The following is a 21,862-nucleotide window of genomic DNA, read 5'->3' as shown; positions in this document are numbered from 1 at the left end:
GGTGCCCACAGAGGCTGGAGGTGTTGAATCTCCTTGTAGCCAGAATTAGAGGCAGTTATGAGCCACTCCGTGTGGCTTCTGTGAACTGAACTTGGGTCTTTGCAAAAGCAGTACGTGCTTTTAACCACTGAGCTGTCTGTCTCTGTAGCTGTCAGATGTTTGTCCCAGCACCAGACACGTGACTAATATACTGCCAGGCAGATTTCATTGCTGTGACACCCGAGACAACATGACAGAGGAAGGATTTATTTCAGCTCAGTGGTTTTAGTCCATGCTGGCTGCTGCAATATTTCTGTGCCTGTAGTGAGGTAGCTCACCATGGAGTAAGGGTGTAGTAGGACAGAGCTGCTCACCTGAAGGATCTAGAGGCAGGAAGAAACAAGTAGGATCCAGGGATGGGACAGGTCTTACAAAGCCATTGCTCGGGCAAGCTTATAGAGACAGACCCACTTCCTAATACCTGTAATAATGGTGTTAGACTATAAAACCATGGATGGATTAGTCCACAGAGGAAGGCGGGAGCCTGTAGGTATCAGTCACATTGCAGTGGTTGTGATCAACAATCAGGGACCAACCCCTGAGCCTTTGGGAGACCTTTTACATCCAAACCATAGTAGTGTCCAGCATACTGACCACCTCAGTCCTCAAAGGGACCGGACACCTGCCTTTCTAGAGAAAAGCCTCATCCACTTATCCAAGGTTGCTACAGATATAAGCATCTAGTTGTGCCCTAACTTGAAAAAGATTGATTGAACAATGACACTGAAAATAAAAATGCCAAGGACGGTTGTAAAGGTCTTCAGAGCTGTTCAGTATTTCCAGGTTGCTTAAAATTTGTGTTCCAGCAAAAGCAGGCAGGTGTTAGTTCCCATAATCTGGTTTGTTGCTCTTGAGTATCATGACCTCTATCTGGAATATCTTCTCCTTGTCTCCTTCCTATGCCCAGATCCTGTCTATCCTATAAGGACAATTATAATATTCTCCCCTCCTCAATGTTACTAGTCAGAACTAAGATCAAGAAAAATGTATGTAAAGCATAGTAAATGTGGCAGGCGGGTAACTCTGTTTGGGGAGCTGAGTCAGGAGGCTCATGAGTTCAAGGCCAGCATAGGCAATTAGTAAGATACTTCCTCAAAACAAAATATAGAAAAGCAGGCTGGGGACATATACATCTCAGTGGTAGAGTGCTTATTTATCACACACAGAGCCCTGGACTCAACCCCTAGTACTGTTAACAAACAAAAAACAAAACAAGAAAAAACCCAGAAAACCCACATATAGGTACCCACATATAGGTGGATATGATATACATATATAATATATTAATAAATTATATATTTGGATACATCTGTTATAGTTTAGAGACACTAACCTGGAAGCATTCTTTTCTTTCTTTGAATTCTTATAGTAAATTTTATGTCCCTAAAGAATTTATTTATAACTTACTAAATATTTATGATGTCCTATCTACTAACTAGTCAAGATATCATCACAATGATATGAGATTTGCTTGTTTCCAAATGCTCAGTCTTGAGTATGGAACAAAGTTTTAAATCCCCACCTTCATTCTTACTTCCATAAGGATAAACTTTGTTGCTGGTGTTCTGCTGTATTTGGTTGTACTTCGAGAAACTGAAAGCAGCTTATAGGATGTCGCATGCAAAGCTGGATGGGGCTAACAGTGGGACAGGGAGTGCTGTTAGAAATACCTTTTTTTTTTTTTTTGCTGTATAGGTTAATATTTGAGGAGGTATGAAAGTCATATTGTTGCTACTACCTAGGGGAAAAATAAAGTGGATTGAAAGTATTTGTACTAAAATTATAATAGTGGAGGTAATAACAAATGTATTTCTTTCTCATACTAATTTAGGGATGGCTACCTGCAAAAAACCTGGGAACCGAGAATGCAATCATCATTGTAAAAATAAACACATGTGTGGACACGACTGCTGTGAGTTCTGTTGAGATTATTTCAAAACTGAAATGTCTTTGGTGAAGATGGCTGAAGAGATGGCTCAGTGGTCATGGACTGCTTTTGCAGAGGGCCTGAGTTCAGTTCCCATCACCCACAGTTGTCTACAACCTCACTTCCAGCGGCTCTAGCACTCTCTTCTGGCCTCCAAGAGCACCTGCACTCATGTGCACACATATAACTAAGGATAAAAAGTAATTAAAAAAAGAAATATCTTGAGTGAATATTTATATCATTCAAATTAAAACCCTTCCAATAGTTTTCCTTTGTGGTAGGGGAGAACAACATGAAAAAAAGTAAACGTTAGATTTGACATTTCAAAGACATTTAATTTTTTGTTTTTTAGTATTACCAAAAATGTAATACAAAAAATTCTAAAATTTCACTGGCCATGTTGGTCAAATCTATTATCAAGTACTTGGGAGGCTGAGGCAGGAAGATTGTGATTTGAAGGCCAGGTTGGGCTACATAACAAGATTCTGCCTTAAAAAACAAAAACAAGAAGAGAATCTACAATTTCTTTTAATAGGTAAAATTGGAGTTCCACAAAAGCCAGAAGTTAAAGAGTCAGCAATGTCTTCGTATTTGTCTGACTTAAAAAGCAGAAATGCTGTTTCTTCTCTTCCTCCAGTTAAACGACTCAAGGTTAGTTTTAATAGCATTTATCCTTTGTTCTGCAACTAAATGAATGCAAATGTCATATGTCCCCTGCATCACTAAGGAGGTAGAGATCTACAGTGTTCTTTACAGTTATTTATGGGCTTGACTAGGAATATGATCATTATTTATAATCAATCTCCCCATCTATTTTGGAACATAACTGTCCAGCCCTTTCCTCACCTTATGCTAGTGTGTGTTCAAGCCAGAGAACTAGAAAAAGAGAAGAGTCTGAGCTTGACTTAGTTCAGCAACAGTTAAAACTAAACAGTCTTGCCCTATGTCTTGGCTTTATGCTGGACTGGGTTGGAAATTCTGAAGTTAATTTGGATTCTTGCCCCTCAGTGTGTGAATGAACAAGAGCTTTCCTTCCAAGTGATGAAGAAATGAGTGTCTGTTGCTTGGTGGGATAGCCACAAGTAGACTTTCCTTAAGCCTAAGTCATCACATCCTAGAAAAGTCTTTTGTAGGTAGGCTTTTCTACACTCAGAGTGCAGGGAGGCTAAACAAAGGGAATATTTAGGAAACCCTAATATAAAAGAGAGCCGTGAGATATAACGTGATCACCCTTGTCTTCTGAGAATATAATTTTGTGGCCAGGGTGGTGGTGGCATGTAGCTAGAGTTTTCCTGCCTTGCCCACAGTCAGGACAAATCTCTGTCACCCACCAGTCCCACAGCCACTCAGACCCAACCAAGTAAACACAGAGACTTATATTGCTTACAAACTGTATGGCCATGGCAGGTTTCTTGCTAATTGTTCTTATAGCTTAAATTAATCCATTTCCATAAATCTATACCTTGCCACGGGGCTTGTGGCTTACCGACATCTTCACATGCTGCTTGTCATGGCGGCGGCTGGCAGTGACTCCTTCTGCCTTCCTGTTCTCTTCTTTCTCCTCTCTGTTAGTCCTGCCTATACTTCCTGCCTAGCCACGGGCCAATCAGTATTTTATTTATTGACCAATCAGAGCAACACATTTGCCATACAGAACATCCCACAGCAGTGACACATGTCTTTAATCCCGGCACTCAGGAAGTAGAGGCAGGTAGATCTCTTGAGTGTGAGGCCAGCCTGGTCTACAGAGTGAGTTCTGGACATCCAGGGCTACACAGAGAAACCTTGTCTCAAAAAAATGAAAAACAAAACAAAAACAATGAAAATAATTTAAGTTTTCCCTTCCTCCCTTCTTTCCTCTTTCCCTTCCTTCATTCCTACTTTTCTTTTTATATTCTTGTTTCTTTCCATCTTTTAAAGAATCAAGGATATGCCAGTATGCCACATTTATAGTGATAAGACAAATTTAGTCTCAATCCTCATTGAATTGATAGTTGAATAGAGAATACAAATAAGCTAATAGGCCTTTTCAGTATAATGTGATGAGTGGTTCTGTGACAGGAGTGTAAGACACTTGGTTTTAGATAGAAAGTGTACTCAGTACATATTTGATGAGCCAGGAAAGGATCCTAATAGATGTGGCTGAGACTGAAAGGATAATCCAAGTATACAGAATGGGCACCATAATAAAGATGGAGACTGATAGACTAAATTTTGAAGTTCTGGAGTATTTGGTGGTGGTCAAGAGATCTTCCAAGTAGCTGAAGTAGCACAGTATGTCTGGAGATTAATTGTAAATAGAGAGCAATGAGGCTGAAGAAGTGAATAGGAATTAGATCATGCAAATCATTTTGTTACTTTTAGAGAGTTATATTTTATCAAACTATTTCAAAATACTAAAGTGCTTTAATTAATGGACTGATCAGAGTTGGGTTTTATAAAGGACATTCTGGCTGCAATGACAAAAAGGGAATTGGAAGATTAAAAAATAGGAACATAGGAAGTCCTTAGGTTGTGTAATTGACCAAACTGATGGCAATCTAGGTCAGTGGTGGTAGGCCGTGGAGAGCAGTGACTGGACTTTTTTCAGAGGTACTTCATTGGTTGTGAGGGGTGAGGTGGGAGAAGTAGTAGGCAAAACCAATGTTCAGCTTTCTGGCTTGGTCAACTGGGAGAGAAGTTGGGCCCTTCTAGGGCTGTGAGAGTAAAGGGAAATCAAGTTTGGGGATAAAGACAGAATAGATTCTATTTGAGAAATACTGGGTGTAGGGCTGGGAATAGTAAAGTGCTCAATGGTTTAGTGCAAGCCTAGAGAACGTGTATTAGTGACTTTTCTCTTGATGTGATGAAACATGACCAAGGCAACTCACAACAAGTTTATTTGGGTTTGTGGTTCCAGAGGATAAGATCTATCATGGTGGGAGGTGTGGCAGCAAGCAGTAGGCGTGGTGGCCGGAGCAGAAGCTCAGGGCTCTCATCTTGAACTGCAAGCGTGAAACAGAGAGAGCAATTTGAAATGGTGGAATTCTTTAAACTCTCAAAGTGTACCTCTAGCAACCTGTTCTCCAGCAATGCCATACTTCATAAACCTTCCCAAAGAGCGCCACCAGCTAGAGACCAGGTGTTCACATACATGAGCCCATGGCAGTGTGTGTGTCTCGGGAGATTCTCATTTGAATTCTGAGTTCAATTTCCCAAAACCACCACCACACACACAAAAAATAAGATATCCACATAAAGATGTCCTAGAGGCAGTTGGCTATAACTGGAAATCAGAAGGGGAAGTGAAATAGAAATACAGACTTGAGAGTCATCCATAGAAGGATGATAATTTAAGCCATGAAAGTCAAAAGATATTTTTTTTTCTGAAAACATCACATATAGAATGAGAGGAGAAGGCCAAGTTAAAACAAAAAACCAAAAAGCAAAATAAAAGCTGTCTATATCTCAGAAGGGTCTCAGAAAAATATTTGAGTTGAGAACTAGCCTAACATTTTCCTAATTCATTGATTTCTGGCTTTATTTACCAGCAGTAACTTTACTATTTGGTTTATTTGTAAAAGTGGTAGTTGAACTTGGATGGCATTTTTTTATTAACAGATACAGATGAACAAATCTCAAAATGTGGACCTGAAAGAGTTTGGTTTTACTCCAAGGCCTCCCCTGTCCAGCATATCAAGGTACAAATACAATGTGAATATCTAAGGTAAAGTATTCATTTAAATGTTGCCCCTCCAGATAGCCACTTCTTCAAGGGAAGTTAGTCACTGACTGCTCAATCACATCACAGTAATCATTTAGTTTCCTTATATAGCAACACTATCAATCTTATATGTTACCATTCCGTGCATCTCCTCTTCTAGGAAACTACCCATCCCTTATGTCATCCCCTGGTTCTCTGCTTCTGAGAGACAGGACACACTGTGCTTTACAAGGAAGCCTGTGTTGGTGTCTTTCCCATCTGATTTTCACTGCAGGTGCTCCCTTCGTGCTAATAATGCCTTAGGCTTGAAAATACTTTATAACTTGAAATTGTGCTTGTACAGTATACCTTTTGACCTTCATAACAACATAGCTCATAAAATTACTTTACCTTATGCTATTTTATAACATTTATTTACTGGTTGGTATTTTGAAACATCTTGGTATGTAGCCCAGGCTGGCTTTGAATTAATTATATAGTCTAGAATGATCTTAAACTCATAATCCTATTGTTGTAACCTCTCAGGTGCTGCGATTGTAATTGTATATCTCAATACATGATGTTTAACTCATTTTATTAATAAAAAAGCAAACCTCATATTCCCAGTTAATAAGCAGAAGACCTCAGATGATAATTCATTGTTCTTTTCTTATATCATGATTCAGAGAAGAGAATATTGCATATATAATTTCTTATTCAGCTTATCCTATTCAGGATATTCTTTTCTGCATTTTAAACTAATTTTTTATTCTTTGGCAGTTTAATATTGCATATAATGAATTTTAGTATCTTCACTCCCTATTTCTTTCTCTTACCCACTTTCCTTTTCCCACTGAAACACTTCTTTCTGGCACACACTCCGACTGTCTTGTCTGTTCTGTATGTGATCCACTGAGTGTGATTAGGATCCTTTGCGTAAGCATTGATGGAGATTACTTACTGGAGCATGGGCAACTTACCAGTGGCTACCTCGATGAAGAAAGTGGTACCCCTCCCTCCAGCCCACACGAACTGTCAGTGTCTCTCAGATAGGAGGAGGGATAGTAGAATTCTATCTGCCGAGATGACATTCTGTTTATTTACCAACCAATATAGAATAAGAGCCGACCAATCAGAAGTCTAGATCCCAGCACTACTTATAGAGATCTTGACTTCTGTTATCTAGCTGAGAGCAGCCTTATCAGTAGATTTTTAAAGATTGTAATGATGGCAGGTATCTGCTGGGGCATGTAAAGTTGACTACATATTGGCCTCTTCCATCCAACATTTGTCTTTACCCTTTACTATCCCAGGTAATAAATTTGTCACAGAATTTTCCAGTGAATAAACTATGCTTTTTTTATTTATATGAATAAGTAGTTTCCAAGGCGAAATTCATTATACTTCTTTTTTATGGTTTTTGTTACCTTCATAAAGGTCAGAATATTTAAACATCCCTGAATTACCAGTATTGGAACAGTGGAGTCAGCGTGAAATCTATGGAAAAGTTCAACAGGAGCCATCTGAGTATCATGACAAAGGTAAATTGCTGTTGCTATTGACTGGCAAGGGAGTTTGATATCACTAAGGTTAACAAGTCATTTCAGTGAAAACCCAGCATCTAAAAAGATTATAAATATCAACTGAAAACAGTTTTCTCTTGGAATTTTGAGCCAATTTCAGATCCTTAGGTTATTTCAAATTGTCTTATGTGTCAAAGTTTTTTTTTAAAGTATCTTTCCTACAAAGTGTTGACTATTTTATTAAACAACAATATGAGGAAGAACTAGGAGAATTAGAAATCTTCGTGTGAACAAAGTATTAAAATGATGATTTACTACTTTTATATCTTTTTAGAAATTTAAATAATGACTTTAAAATTAGTCCAGTTTCATGAACTAATTGTGTGACCTTGGGGAAATTATTTAACCTTTTGGGGTCTCCGTTTCTTCTTTAAAAGGAAAGTATTAGGAGCCCGTGAGATGGCTGGGTGGGTCAAAGTGCTTGCTCCTGAGGACCTGTTCTCCAGAGCTCACTGGTGGAAGGGGAGATTTCACTCCTGTATGTTGTCCTTTGATCTCCACGTACACACTATGGCATGTGTGCAATCACACACACTCTTGCGTGTGCGCATGCGCGCGCACACACATACACATGCATGCACAAACAAATAAATGTAAATAATATTAAAATAAAGTATCATGCCAGGCAGTGGTGGCATATACCTTTATTCCCAGCACTCAGTGGGCAAAGGGAGGTGGATCTCTTAAGTTCGAGGGCAGCCTGGTCTACACAGTGAGTTCAAGGACAACCAGGGCTACACAAAGAAACCCTGTCTCAAAACAAAACAAAAACAAAGTATAAATGAATGAATGAATAAATAAATAAAATGAAAGTATCAAAATGGCTGATTACTAGTATTTCTTCCATTCTTAAATCTATGATTCTTACAATTTCTAGATACAATGAGATGATAAACTGTGAAAGGCATAGAAATTTTGTAGTCTAGATTTGCTTTTATCTGTGTCTTGCCATTAAAAATGAAGTAATACATAGGAATTCTTCAGCACTATTTTTGAATACCTATATTATTAGTTATTTCCCTACTTTATTCTATTAATAGCACGTTATATTGAAATATGAGAAATAGCCCTAACCTGTGAGTCATTTGTTCAAGTGGCTGTATGTAAATGTAAAAGAAATGATGAGCTTTGGAGTCTCCTGAAAACACTTTCACATTTGGCATTGACTTCATTATGTTACTTCATGTTTCCTTTGGTCATAATTTAAGACACTAGTAGCTGTGTATGCAGCTTAGTGGTACAGTGCTTGACTAGCACTCATGACATCCTAGGCTCGATCACAACATTTCAAAATAAATAACTAGATGAATAACTAGATATATAATTAAGAGGATCTGCTAACTCTTATGACATCATGACATCCATTAGGCCCGAGATGAGATCAGGGACATTTCCAAATCTCACTTGGACAATCAGAAAATTTATCAAAACTAATCATTATAAAACAGGCAGCTGACGTTTCGATCTTTTTATTTGATCTTTTTTAAGCCCACGGCCCTCTGACTTGTTGTTCTTATGCTGCTGCACTAGTCTCTACTCCTCCGATGCACGGCTTACACTTCCCCCTGACTGCTTCTTGTATGTTTGTTGTTTCCCGTTTTTTCTACTCATTACCCAAACTCTAATTTATAGTGTGGTGTAAAAGCCTTATCTAGCTACTTTAACCCAAAGTTCTCGTTTGACTGAATGAGCCACCTGGTCTTCCTCCCCCTCTCAGACTTTGTAAGGAAGGACCGTCTATGTGGTAGTGAAGCTGACAAGATCTAAAACGGTCTTTGGAGGTCCATATTCTAACTCTGCCATTCACTGTCACCCTCATAGTATACTTACAGACCTTACCTCAACTCGCCTGCCTGATTATTTCAGACATTTTAGTACTAAATGAGATAATGCTTATAAAGCTCATAAAGTAATATTTGCTGTTCTCAGGGATGGCAGTTAAGTATGTTTATTATAGTTTCCACACATTAGTCTTTATTGTCAAAACATTTTAAGTGTTGAGACTTGTAAGAAAAACATGGCAATTTTATTATCTGTATTCCAGTTTCACGAAGAGAAAAAGAAAAAAGTATTAGAAATTATATGAGAAAGCATTTTGAATCATAAAATTTAATTTGGAAGGGACCTTTGTGCAGTTTCTCATTTTACAGTAAAGGAAGCCAAGATTCTAAGAGATTAAATGACTCGCCCAAAATCACATACCTAATTAATGGCAGGCCAGAAATAGATTCCATATCTCCTGATTCCCAGTCCAATGCCATTTCTAGAAAATGAAATTGACTTTTAGTTATCAGTAGAAAATTGAGTGTTGAACTTATAGTGTATGAACTCTTTCAACTTTCTGCCATCTCATCCCAGCTCACCCAACTGATGTATTTCTTTGACTTTGCATCTATCATTAACCCTCTATTGTCTTAAAAGAATTATTTTTTCTTCTATTCAAGGCTTAATGTGAATTCTTTCTAATCTTGCTTTCTCTGGGAATTTAGAAGGCCAGTTATTCGCTCCTCTATTCAATATTTTCATTGTCTACTTTTTGGTTTTGGTTTATTTTTGGAGATAAGGTCTCTCCATAGACCTCTGTCTGGCATTGAACTCACTATGATGGCCATACTACCTTCTAATTTGTTATTCTTCTGCCTCTGCCTCCCAATGCTGAATTACAGGTGTGCACCCCACACTATCTGCTTTCTATTGTCTTTTTCTTTTTAGCATATAAATATGCTTAAGTCTTTTCTTTCTTCAGCTGCTACAAGTTTCCATCTAGCTAATCTTGACCTTTTGTGATAGTAAGTGATTTGAAAGGGACTTATGCACAAAAGAGATAACTGGTTATCTTCCTATAAACTGGAAGTCCAAGTAGGCATCTAGCTTTAATCTTGCTAGCCCCAGGCACTCAGATGATCTTATACCTCTGGCTTTCTCTGTCTTTTAGCTATGTTTATTGTTAATTTGCTCCACTTGTTAAACAGGCTTTCTCACATGGCAAACCCTCCCAAATTTTCATCTTTCCAGTTTAATAATCTCACTAGAGAAAGGTAGTTTTCACTTGTAGTTGTACAGATGTGAATTCATTCGAACTAGTCTATTTTGAGTAATGTATTTATCCTGGATAAATCTCTATTGTTGGGGATGGTCATTCTGTCCCTTTGGCCCCAAGAAAGCAGGGTATCATGGTCAATGGCCTCATCAGGATTATCTAAATGACAGAGGCATGTTTTCCCCAAAGGAAAAGAAGAGTGCTTCTACTGATAGAAAGTTCAGCAAGCCAGAAAGATCATCATCATCCTCATCATCCTCATCATCCTCATCATCATTCTGTGATCTTCTCTATATTTATATCTTACTTTCTTGTCAAACTAAAAAGTACTGAGAGATTCACACTTATTTCTTCCATCTTGGTTACTACTCACTCATTAAAATTTGGGCTCTTCATCATTACTTTGAAGCTGTTCTTCCTTGGGCATTTAATGACTAAGGTATTCAATTCTGTGAAGTCTTCTATGGAGGATCTGACACTTCTGTTCCTTCCTCTGGGAAGTCTCTCCTTTGGATCCAGTTCAGTCATCCTATTGATTACTTCTCAGACTTTTGTTGGGCTGTTCTTCTTGCTGATGTTCCACATGAATCCATCTGTTCTTTTCCTGTCTGTCTCCCTCCTCACCTCATTCCCTCCTCTGCTTACTGTTCCTATCTCCTCCTTCCTCCCTCGTTATTCTTTTTACTGCAAAACTTCTACACATTACCTCCTAAGCCATATCTTCACTCACCAGTTAACTCTCTGTGGTTGCTAAGTCTGTCTTTTTCTAAGTACAATCCACTCCTATAACCACCCTCTTGGGTATAGCTGCCAGAAAGTTAGCCGTTCCTGCACCTGAGCTCTGGTCTTGGTGCAGCATTCCATCCCTTCTCTTTCCTCGGCTCAGTGCATGCCTCTTCTGTGCTGCTGAAGGCAGGGAAAGGAGGATTCTAACCTCTTACTCTACCTGTAGCTGAGCACTAAGACCTAATGTTTTGTGTCCTACACCACTCCTGTATTTGTTCCTTCATCTACGATTTTTACTGATACTTAGGCTTTAATGCTCATTTCCTCTCCTTATTTTGATAACTTTCTTACATTTCCCCTGCTTCAGTCTCATTATCCTCTGATCCATAAATATCCCAAGTGATCAAACAGGCGCCTGACCTCCTCAAAGAAGCATCTTCAGTAGTCATCTGTGCTGATAAGAAGAGAAAATACTTATCGTGACAAATTACTTTTGGCATGATCTGATACATGCCTGCCTGCGCAGTTCCAGTGGGTCCTTCTTTCTCTTGCTTTGCGCTCTGAGTTCTGAAGACTCCTAGCTCCTGCCCTCTGTCTGCCATGCTGCTGCTCACCTCTTCTGTGTTGTTCTCCTGGATAGAACAGTGTGCCTGCTCCACAGCTGAGGGAGCTACCACTGTGCTTTCACACATTTTTAATCTTAAAGGGGTCTTTTGCTCCAGTTGTTCTTTTCACTGCATTTCCATGGCATTTAATACTATTTCTGTCTTCAGAGCATACCACACTGTGTGTGTCAACATACAAAAGTGTAATAATGTGACTGTAATTGTGGGCACAGCTGACAGAAGACGCAGGTGTGAACAGATGAGGAAGAGGACAGGATATTTAAAGTGAAATTAACTAAGACTTCACTGCCTTACGAGAAGTTCTTGTTAAAGTGTCAGAAATCCTTCAAACACTGTTAAAGTACTAATAAATTTGATACTAAACATTTTATGATAAATAAATTCCAGTCAGATGAATTATGTTAAAAACAAAGATGACCGTGCTGAAAATCTAAAACTTCTTAATCTACTGTATGTTACTACTATTGGTGTTCTTAATATTTTTTCTGTATAGGAAAATACTGTAGAGTGTGGTGCTACAAAGTTGTCTACTATGGGAATTAAAATCAATTAAAATGGTGGGACTGGCAAGATTGCTCAGTGGGTACAGGAGCTCGTGGTGGCAAGTCTAGAGACCTGAGTTCAATCCCCAGGATCCGTGTAAAGGTGGAAGGAGAAAACTGACTCCTCAAGTTGTATTCTGCCCTCCACCCATGTCCCGTGGCGTGCGCACCCTCATGCACATGTCACACACACACACACATACACAATAGTAAAAATGATAAAAAATTAATCCATTGAAAATGAAGTTTAGTGGATCTCCCAGTCATGTGATCCAGTAAACAGAATTGTCTGGAGAAAACATCCACCAGTGCTTGACAACATGTGTTCTTGAAAATTGGGGATCAAGATCTCTGCATGGCAGTTGAAAGATGTGTTATATATCAGTTCAAAATAATGCTTATGTGGTTTAACGAGTGCCTACACTCTTGTACACGTGTGACAGATTTTCTTGGATGGAACTCTTGCACAACTTCAAATGAAAAGACTCCTCAAACAATGATGTTCAGCAGACACACTAAAACATCTGAAAATCACAGTGTTGCAGATGAAAACAAGTCTTCTGAAGTTTTGGATGTGAACTTCGAGTTGGGAAATGAAGTTTGGGATGACTTTGATGATGAAAGCTTAATAGAAGTTATGAGTTTTTCATCTGATGCTGAGAAGACAGCTATATCAGGTAAAACTGTTTTTGCATAAATTCATTAGGAATTTTTTGGATATTTTCGTTTTGTTCCCTGAGACTGCTTTTTTTTTTTTTTGTCTTTTTGTATGTATTTGTTTAAGTAAGATTAGAATTTTTATCAAAGCTAAAACCCAGGTCTCCTGGAGGAGCAGCCAGTGCTTTTGACCACTGAGTCATCTCTCTACCCCTCCTGTCTCTTCTGAAAGGTCCTGTTTAAATCCTTATGTTTATTAAGTTGTCCCTCACAAAACAGAGTACCCTGGCCTCCCTTCTGAGTTCACAGGGGGTCTACTGCTCTGTGAAATAAAAAAGTACTATGTTTTTAAGAGTATTCATCTGCTTGCAAGAAAATAACCTTTATTTCTAGTGGAAATGCTCACTTTTCAGGTATCAACAAACAAACAAGTAAAAAGGGCTAGTGCTTTATTAGAAGGTGTGTTTAACCCATAAATAAACCCAAGATCATAGACTTACATATTTGGGTTACAGACAAACTTGTTCTGATTTACTAAACAGATAGTTGCAACTCTTAGCAGTTATTTGACTAGAGGAAAAGGTGGTGATACTCTCCCCATGTGGCCAGACAGAAGAAACCAGTTCCTCAACCAACAGAGCATCTTCCTCCACAGTTGCTTCTTGATGTCCTCTGCCTCAGACTGTCTAAACAGTCAGAACACAAAGCAACAACTACAAGGACCAGTGAGAAGTTCAAATGCTGTTGGCTTGGAATCCTAAAGAGCTCAAGCTTTTCTCAGAAAGATCAGAACTTGATCACCTGCACAGAATAGGCCTGGAGCTCTATGATGTGGGGTCCCTGGGCATATTTCTTCTATCACTGAATAACTGCTAATTTCTAACTTGATTGTTGATGAGTCCTGCTAGCTAGAAGTTGGTGTATGCTGACCTTTTGAGGTGACCTAATCTTGTGAAGACACAGCGTCATCACTGGGAAAACCATTTTCAGTAAATACCTTTTTCTCCATGTGTAGAGTATTTAAGACAATTATATGTGGAGCATTGAGAATACTGAATAAGTTTCAATTTGGTCATACACTTGAATTTTAAAAAATAAGTAAATAGTATTGACTTTAAGACCTTTAAAAACAGTGGCTAATAAGCTAACTTATGTGTTTCATAGTTTTATTTTCTTAGCTTTTGGCCCTTATATTCTCTCTGTAAATCAGTTTTGATTATTGAGAATTAGCCATTGTGTTGGTTAGTTTTTGTCAACTTTACACAGACTAGAGTCATCCAGGAAGAGGGATCCTCAGTTGAGAAAAAGCTTCCATTGGATTAGTCTTTGGACAAGTCTGTGGGGGCGTTTTCTCAATGACTGATGTGGGCGGGCCATCCTGTGGGCAGTACCATCCCTGTGAAGGCGAATGCCAACCGAATAAGTCGTAGGCAGCAACCCAGTAAGCAGCACTCCCCCATGGTCTGTGCTTCAGTCCCCACCCCCAGGTTCCTGCCCGGATGTCCTCATGATGATAAGCTGTAAGTTGAAATAAACCCTTTCCTCTCCAGGTTGCTTTTGATGTTTCATCACAGCAATCAAAAGCAAACTAGGACATCCTTTTCTTTTTTTCTTTGTTATGGCTTCACCAACTGGATTGTGAGCTCATGTCCCGATTTCTGAGTTCTAGGAAAGCTGAATGCAGTCCTCATTCCTGCGTAGAAAACCCTTCACCCACTGACCTCTGCAGCCCTCTCACGTCTTTCTTAACTAGTCCTAGTTTGAGAGATCCCTGTAAAACTTGTACCACACTTCCATTAACTGTCAACTAGCATTTCATTTCAAAATGTTCTCTCTTCTCATAGGATTTGGAGACACTTGTCGTTCAAGTCCCAGGGGAAGTAAGCTACCCTTCCAAAAGTCAAGCAGCAAATTCCAAAGAGAAATCTCAAACAGGCAAGCTTCAGAACTTCGGTCTATAAGTCTTAGAACTTTGCATTCTCTTGAAACGTAATTGGAAATTGGGTTTAACTCTCTAGCTGTCAGAGAAGCATTACTGCGTCAACCAACCTAACCGCTGCTGACGTTAGAGGTCTCTCCAAGTGCTGCTGTCAGACCACTTTCATCAAGACCATCCGCAGTGCTTACTAAAGACGATGAGTTCTTGACCCACGTCAGACCTAAGCAGTCATGGTCTCTGGGGTGGAGTCCAGGAACTTCATATTCTAAAACAAGTGAGAAAGAGGCAAATAGACGTTCTCTCTAGGTTTAAATTGTTTTAACCAAAAGGACATAGGGCTTAAAAGGCAGGCCATGCACAAGGATCATTGAGGTCTGTTTTGTGTGGCCGCAGAGTAAGGATGAAATTGCTGAGTCTGAGTGTAAGGGTCTTGAATGCCGCAGTCAGTACGACATCTAGGAGGACAAGATTCACAAACTCAAGGCCGTCAGGATTCAGGGACCAAGACTAATTGTGAACTGTCCCATAAAGGGAAACCATGGGCTGGAGAGATGGCTCAGTGGTTATGAGCACTAGCTGCTCTTCCAGAGGTCCTGAGTTCAATTCCCAGCAACCACATGGTGGCTCACAACCATCTGTAATGAGATCTGGTGCCCTCTTCTGGCTGCAGACAGAACACTGTATACGTAATAAATAAATAAAAATCTTAAAAAAAAAAAAAAAAGGGAAACCACACTAAGCTTCAGCTAGTTATTGCTATATGAAATACAGGTTTAGTGTTGGCAGACATTGTGATTTTCCAAGGAAAGTTAGGAATGTAACATTTATGTGGCATTTCATAATTTTAAATTTTTGGCATCTAGTTCAAAGAAATTAGTGTACTTGACATCACCTCCATCAAAGTACAACAGGGATCTCTATAGGCTAGAGTTAGCTTAGGAGTCTCCAGTGGTTCCCGTCCATGACAGATGATACAGACATTCAATTTAATCATAAAAGAATTATTCCAGCAGCAGATGAAGAGTAAATCATAGAGGATAGGACCATCAGAAGTATTGTGGCCAATAAGGAAGACAGAACATGGTGAGACCTAACCTGGGCAGAGATGATGGGGAAAAAGAGATTAGAGTTGGACTTTTCACACATCTCAGAGATGTTCCTGTGAGATGGTTGACTGAGTAAGTATTTGTCACCAAGCCAGATGACCTGAGCTTGACCTTCAAAATCCAAATATTGGAAGGACAGAGACGACTTCGACAACTTGTCCTTTGACCTCCATACCTGTGCCTACGTGTGTATACACACACACACACACACACACACACACACACGCACACGCACACGCACACAAAGTAAATGTAAAAAATTAATTTTAAAGATGAGATTTTTAAAATCTCAGCGATAAAGTCCATTCAGTTTGATAATTAATAGAATATGATAATGGAGGAGAGGAAAGAATACATTGCAGCTAGTTATATGGAAATATTATCTGAGAATACAGGAACCACAGATTTGGAAAAGAAAAAAATCATCTCAGATAAGTTCAATTCAAAAGTTTTGTCAAAGTGCAAAGTGCATTTGGAAATACTGCACTTGATTAGAAATCAAGACAGGAATTTTGGCCAAAAAACAAGAAATGCTAACAGCCCTTTATTTAGGGTCAGTATTTTATATAAATAATCACTTACTGATTATGAGCATCAGTACTACAGGACCATTGGTCCCAGAGACCTGCAGATGTTGGCTTTGTTCACATGCTGTTCTGTTTTTCTGACACTGGGGCCTGAGACCAGTGCTCTCACACCAGCGAGTCTCTCACAAGTCTGCCAAGACTGCTCCACGGGCTGGGAGCTTATCCTCCCTAAGATGCTCTGGGTTTGGATCTCCCAGACTATCTAACAGCTTTAAAAAGTTGTCCTTTATCCCTTTCATTTATTGATTCTAAGTTTGAGTCTGATAAAATAAGCAGATAGAAATAGCAAAAGAAATAGAAGAAAAAAACAGCATGAAAACTGTTTTCTGCCCCACACATTTAGAAAAAAAAGCTACAAATAATTTTGGAATAATTTAGAAGATAAATGGTTTAAAATGTATGCTCACAAGAAGCCTGTGATAAACAGTATCAGAAGTTGCTCCAGGGGAGAAGGCCCATGAGAGCTGAGGACCTGGGATGCAAGGCTGCTTGCTTTTCCTCTAATGCCCCCTTCACTCTCTTTCTTCTTTTCTATGTACATAATACTTGTTAATCAAAACTACAAAGATACAGTCAGCTTATATGACTTTTCCTACTGTATGCACTGTTCATTTGCTCATTACATGGCTATCAATTTTAGTCTTTAAATGACATCTTAATTGTCGCCCACTCAGCAAGGCATGGATGACCATCTTTCAAAATTAGGTATATGTTTCCACACTGCTGTTTCCCATGATATTACTCAGACAATTTTCTCACAAGCTTCAGAACCTATAATTGTGAATATAACTATATAAACACATATAATGTATGTATGTGTGCAGGTGCTTGTACACATTGTATGTGTGTGTCTGTGGAAGCCAAAGGACAATCTTGGGTCTCATACCTCGGTGCAGTACATCATTTTATTATTAATATAATTCTATTTGTTTGTTTATTTATTTATTTCTGTGTATCTATGTGAGTATATATGCACAAATAGGGAAGGAATATGTTAAGCACATACAGGCCAGAAGAGGGCATTGGGTATCCTCCTCTATCACTCTCCATCTATTTCTTTGAAGTGCATCTCTCCCTGAGCCTGAGGCTCATGTTTTCTTGGCTAGACTGGGAGTCAGCAAGCACCTGTGAGCCTTCTACAACTGCCCTGCTCAGAGCTGGAGTCAGGTGTGGAGGGACACCTGGCTTGTTCTGTGGGTGCTGGGATCGTAACTCCAGTCCTTGGGACTGTGCAGCCTTCACGCTTCAATGTTGAACCATCTCTCTGGTCTGTTTTGTTTGGGGGTTTTTTGAGGGGAGGGGATTCAAAGCAGGTTTGTAGTCCTGGCTGTCCTGGAACTCGTTCTATAGACAGTCTGACCTTGAACTCAGGGATCCGCCTGCCTCTACCTCCCAAGTACTGGGATTAAAGGCGTGCATCACCACCACCACCCACCTTTTTTGAATTTTTATTGTTGTTTTATGTTTTATTTTTTGAGATAGGTTATCTCACTGGTCTGGATCTCTCCAAGTAGGCTAGGCTGGCTCCCATAATCCACCTATCTCCATCTCCCCAACACTGTTACAAGCATGTACCATGACACTGATCTGTTTTTAACAGGGTTCTAGAGCTCAAACTCAGGTCTAAGTGCTTACAATCCAAGCACTTTATCAACTCAACTATTTTTCCAGCTGTGACTTTTATTTTCGCATATGGTCTATTTCTGTGTTAGATAATACCTCACTTTTGGCTTGTTTAACACTTTGTATCTAGCTTCTAGCTAATATATGTCATATAATAGTAAATAATAAATGTATTCTAATCTATGAATTTAATAAATGTTGTGAATTCTAGTACGTAGTTGTATGAAAGAAGATGGTAATTATATGAATCCAGAATACAGAAAGGAGGATCAAGGTTAAGCAATGGAGTTTAGAAAAGATTTACAGGTTTCTAGGTAATAGAAAATTAAGCATTACACTGAATCCTAAAATTGTTGAGTGATTACTTATTAAAATAGGACTCCTACTAATGTTGAATATGCAAATTGAATTTGTTCTTAAGGAAAGAAAACGGCCAGGTGTGGTCCTAGCACACCTCTGTGAGTTGAGGCCAGCCTAGTCTACATAGTGAGTTCCAGGACAGCCAGGGCTCATAGTGAGACCCTGTTTCAAAGAGAACAACGAGGAGGAGGAAGAGAAGGAAGAAAGAAAATATACCAAGTTCTCAAAGAGTATAGGAAACAATGTCAACTTTTGTGTAATAAATATAAGCTTAATATTCTCTATAGAGTATTAATGTAGAAGAGTTTGTTTTTCATATTTCATAAATAATTTATTTTAATTTTTAGTTTTGTTTCATCACATGAAAAGCCAGATATTTATCCATCAGATTGTGCCATGTCCAAGTCTGGTCCATCTCTTGTAGCAGAGTTACCTCAACAAGCTGGAAACGAAAATCTTGTAAGCCATGTACTTTTTGTTTTTATTTTAAATTTTGCTTGAATACTTAACTTTCAGTGGTTGCTGTTTTTTACATTAAAACATAGGTGAATTTACAAGAGAGAAAACAGCCAACTCTCTCACCAGTGATTGAGAGGGTATGCTTCACCCACTCTAAGAAAACACAACAGCCCCTCAGTTTTAAGGAAGTGGATATTTTTATTGGAAACAGTGACTCTAAAAAGGAAATTGATCTCAGGTAAGAACATTTCAAGGCTTTATGAGCAAAAATTTTTATAAAGAAATTCACATTCTTTTTTGGTTCATTTTAAAGATTTGTGTGTGTGTGTTGGGGGGTGTTTGCCAGTGAGTGCAGGAGTTGGGTCCTTCTGGGGCTGGGGTTACAGGCAGTTGTGAACTGTCTGGTGTGGGTGATGGCATTGAATGCAGGTCTTTTGGAAAAGTAGTGCATGTTCTTAACCACTGAGCTATTTCTCCAGACCTTTCTTTGTTCGTTTTAAAAATCAAAGATACCTTTTACTTACTAAAAGCATGGCAATTTTAGATCTCCTGAAAACTGAGATTCTTAGAGCCATGAAGAGTAGATAGACTAATTTTTAAAACCTATAGTTTGCCGGGCGGTGGTGGCGCACGCCTTTAATCCCAGCACTCGGGAGGCAGAGCCAGGCGGATCTCTGTGAGTTCGAGGCCAGCCTGGGCTACCAAGTGAGTTCCAGGAAAGGCGCAAAGCTACACAGAGAAACCCTGTCTCGAAAAACCAGAAAAAAAAAAAAAAAACCTATAGTTTAATGCTATTAACTGTAAAACACTGAGTTGATAAAGCTGCTTTTACTCATTTGAGTGCAGTATGTTTTATTGACAGTATAAGCTGTAATGTCATTGGGGAAATACAAATGACATCAGCTAACTTACAGAAGTTCAGCTATTTCACAGTTCAACAGGTTCAATGTCACAGTCGTAATAAATCTAATCAGTGCTATCACTGCTGGCTATTTTTTTTAATTAAATTTTTCATTTATTTTACATACCAACCTCCTCTCTTCCCATTCCCAACCTCCACCTCCTTTCTATTCCCCCCATACACTCCTCCTCAGTTCAGAAAGGAGCAGGCCTCCCATGGGAGTCAACAGAGCATGTCATATCATGTTGAAGAAGGACCAAGCTCCTCCCCCTGCGTCAAGGCTGGGCAAGGCATCCCTGCTTGGCAGATAGGTTCCAAAAAGCCAGCTTGTGTGCCAGGGACAGGTCCTGATCCCACTGCTAGGAGCCCCACAAACAGACCAAGCTACACAATTGTCAAACACATGCAGAGGGCCTACGTCGTCCCATACAAGTTCCCCGGCTGTCAGTCCAGAGTCCATGGGCTCCCACTAGCTCAGGTCAGCTGTCTCTGTGGTTTTCCCCATCATGACCTTGACCCCTCTTGCTCATGTGATCACTCCTTCCTCTCTTCGACTGGGTTCCAGGAGTTCAGCCCAGTGTTTGGCCGTGGATCTCTGCATCTGCTTCCAGCAGTTACTGGATGGAGGGTAGTCAGCAATCTGATAACAGGGGAAGGCCAGTTCAGGCACCCTCTCCACTGTTGCTAGAAGTCTTAGCTGGGGTCATCCTTGTGGATTCCTGGGATTTTCTCTGGCACCAGTTTTCTCCCTAACCCCATAATAGCTCCCTCTATCAAGATACTTCTTTCATTGCTCTCCTCCTTCATCCGACCCCAAGTGGACCATCCCATTCCCTCATGTCCCCCACCACCACCCAAGTTTACCCAGGAGATCTCATCCATTTCCCCTTCCCAGGGAAATCCATGTGTCTCTCTTAGGGTCCTCTTTGTTACCTAACTGCTGGCCATTTAAGAGGGGACCTCTGCAGCAGTTTTTCTTTCCTTTAAGAGTCCAAACTTAGAAACCTGCTCATGCTTTTTATTAAGTAGCATTACTTCCAACATATTTAAAGAAATAATCAGTTTACAGTCTCTTGTAAACTACCCACAGACAGGGTTTTCATACTAAGTGTGTTTTTTGTATTAGCCTCACAGTAATCTTCAAGTTTACCTACACTGTAATGTTACATTATTTACTCTGTGTTTTAAAATAAGCTAGTTTACAAAAAAAAAAAAATCACTTTTTCATTTGCTTTTTCCTCCAGTAAGTATTATCCTGATGATGCAGCTGAAGAAAGGAAGGCTCTTCTGGGAATATTTAATGGCATTTTCTAAAAAAAGAAAAGAAAGAAAAAAAAGAAACAATTATTTTGCTAATGAGCAAAGTATAAACATATCTAATCCTCCCAAATGCTTTTTGTTTTTAAAAATAATTGATAATCATTCAGAATTTTTCTCAAATTCGATTCACTTCTAGACTTTCTTACAACAAATATATGAACTGATACATTTTTATTTCTCTTGTAACTTCTTGAAGAAAGTTTTATTTCAGCAAACTGATAATTAAGTTATTATAAGTAATTTGTTATTAAACCAATTTTAATAGAAACTAAGATTTTTTTTTTTTATTTTCTTAAGAAAGGTATCTGAGAAAGCAAAATAATGCTGCCCGTAAATCTGCAGCTTCCTCATTCACACGGTCTCCTGTGCTCTGTTCTGTTGTTCTCACTTCTGGGTTTTCAAGAACCCAGTAGCTTTTGAAAATGTTATTTCACTTTGAGCAGTAATAAATGACATATTAATTGGTATGAATTATTGTTTTATTTACCTTGCTTTTCTTTTTTACGGTATTTTATTTATTTATGTGTCTGTATATGATCCTACCTGAGTTTATGTGCACAGAGGAATGTGTCGGACCCCTGAACTGGAGTTACAGGTGGGTGGTTGTGAGCAGTCCTGTAGGGGCTGGGAACTGAGCCCGGGTTCTCCGCAAGAACAGGAGGCATTATTAACCGCCACTCTCTCTCTCCAGTCATGTTCCCTGACTTTGCAGAGCCATGAGATCTAAAAACTGTTATTCTGCCTT

At 39.1% G+C, this 21,862-nt stretch overlaps 1 protein-coding gene across 2 annotated transcripts in view; it reads left to right on the top strand.

The window, feature by feature from the left end:
- Hfm1 (helicase for meiosis 1) overlaps positions 1-21,565 on the top strand; it is an 89,164-nt gene extending 67,599 nt beyond the window's left edge. For both annotated transcript variants that reach the window (XM_037209270.1, XM_028867366.2), the window contains exons 31-39: positions 1,871-1,951; positions 2,502-2,617; positions 5,567-5,646; positions 7,086-7,189; positions 12,609-12,842; positions 14,667-14,757; positions 18,785-18,896; positions 18,983-19,134; positions 21,042-21,565. In XM_037209270.1, the coding sequence (XP_037065165.1) occupies positions 1,871-1,951; positions 2,502-2,617; positions 5,567-5,646; positions 7,086-7,189; positions 12,609-12,842; positions 14,667-14,757; positions 18,785-18,896; positions 18,983-19,134; positions 21,042-21,111 (1,040 nt within the window). In that variant the 3' untranslated portion in view covers positions 21,112-21,565. The remainder of the gene's footprint in view (positions 1-1,870; positions 1,952-2,501; positions 2,618-5,566; positions 5,647-7,085; positions 7,190-12,608; positions 12,843-14,666; positions 14,758-18,784; positions 18,897-18,982; positions 19,135-21,041) is intronic.
- The last annotated feature ends 297 nt before the right edge of the window (positions 21,566-21,862 follow it).

This window comes from Peromyscus leucopus, chromosome 10 (genome assembly GCF_004664715.2).
Source record: "Peromyscus leucopus breed LL Stock chromosome 10, UCI_PerLeu_2.1, whole genome shotgun sequence".
Taxonomy (NCBI): domain Eukaryota; kingdom Metazoa; phylum Chordata; class Mammalia; order Rodentia; family Cricetidae; genus Peromyscus; species Peromyscus leucopus.
The sequence above is the reverse complement of the archived record's forward strand: the minus strand, read 5'-3'. Positions and strand labels throughout refer to the sequence as shown.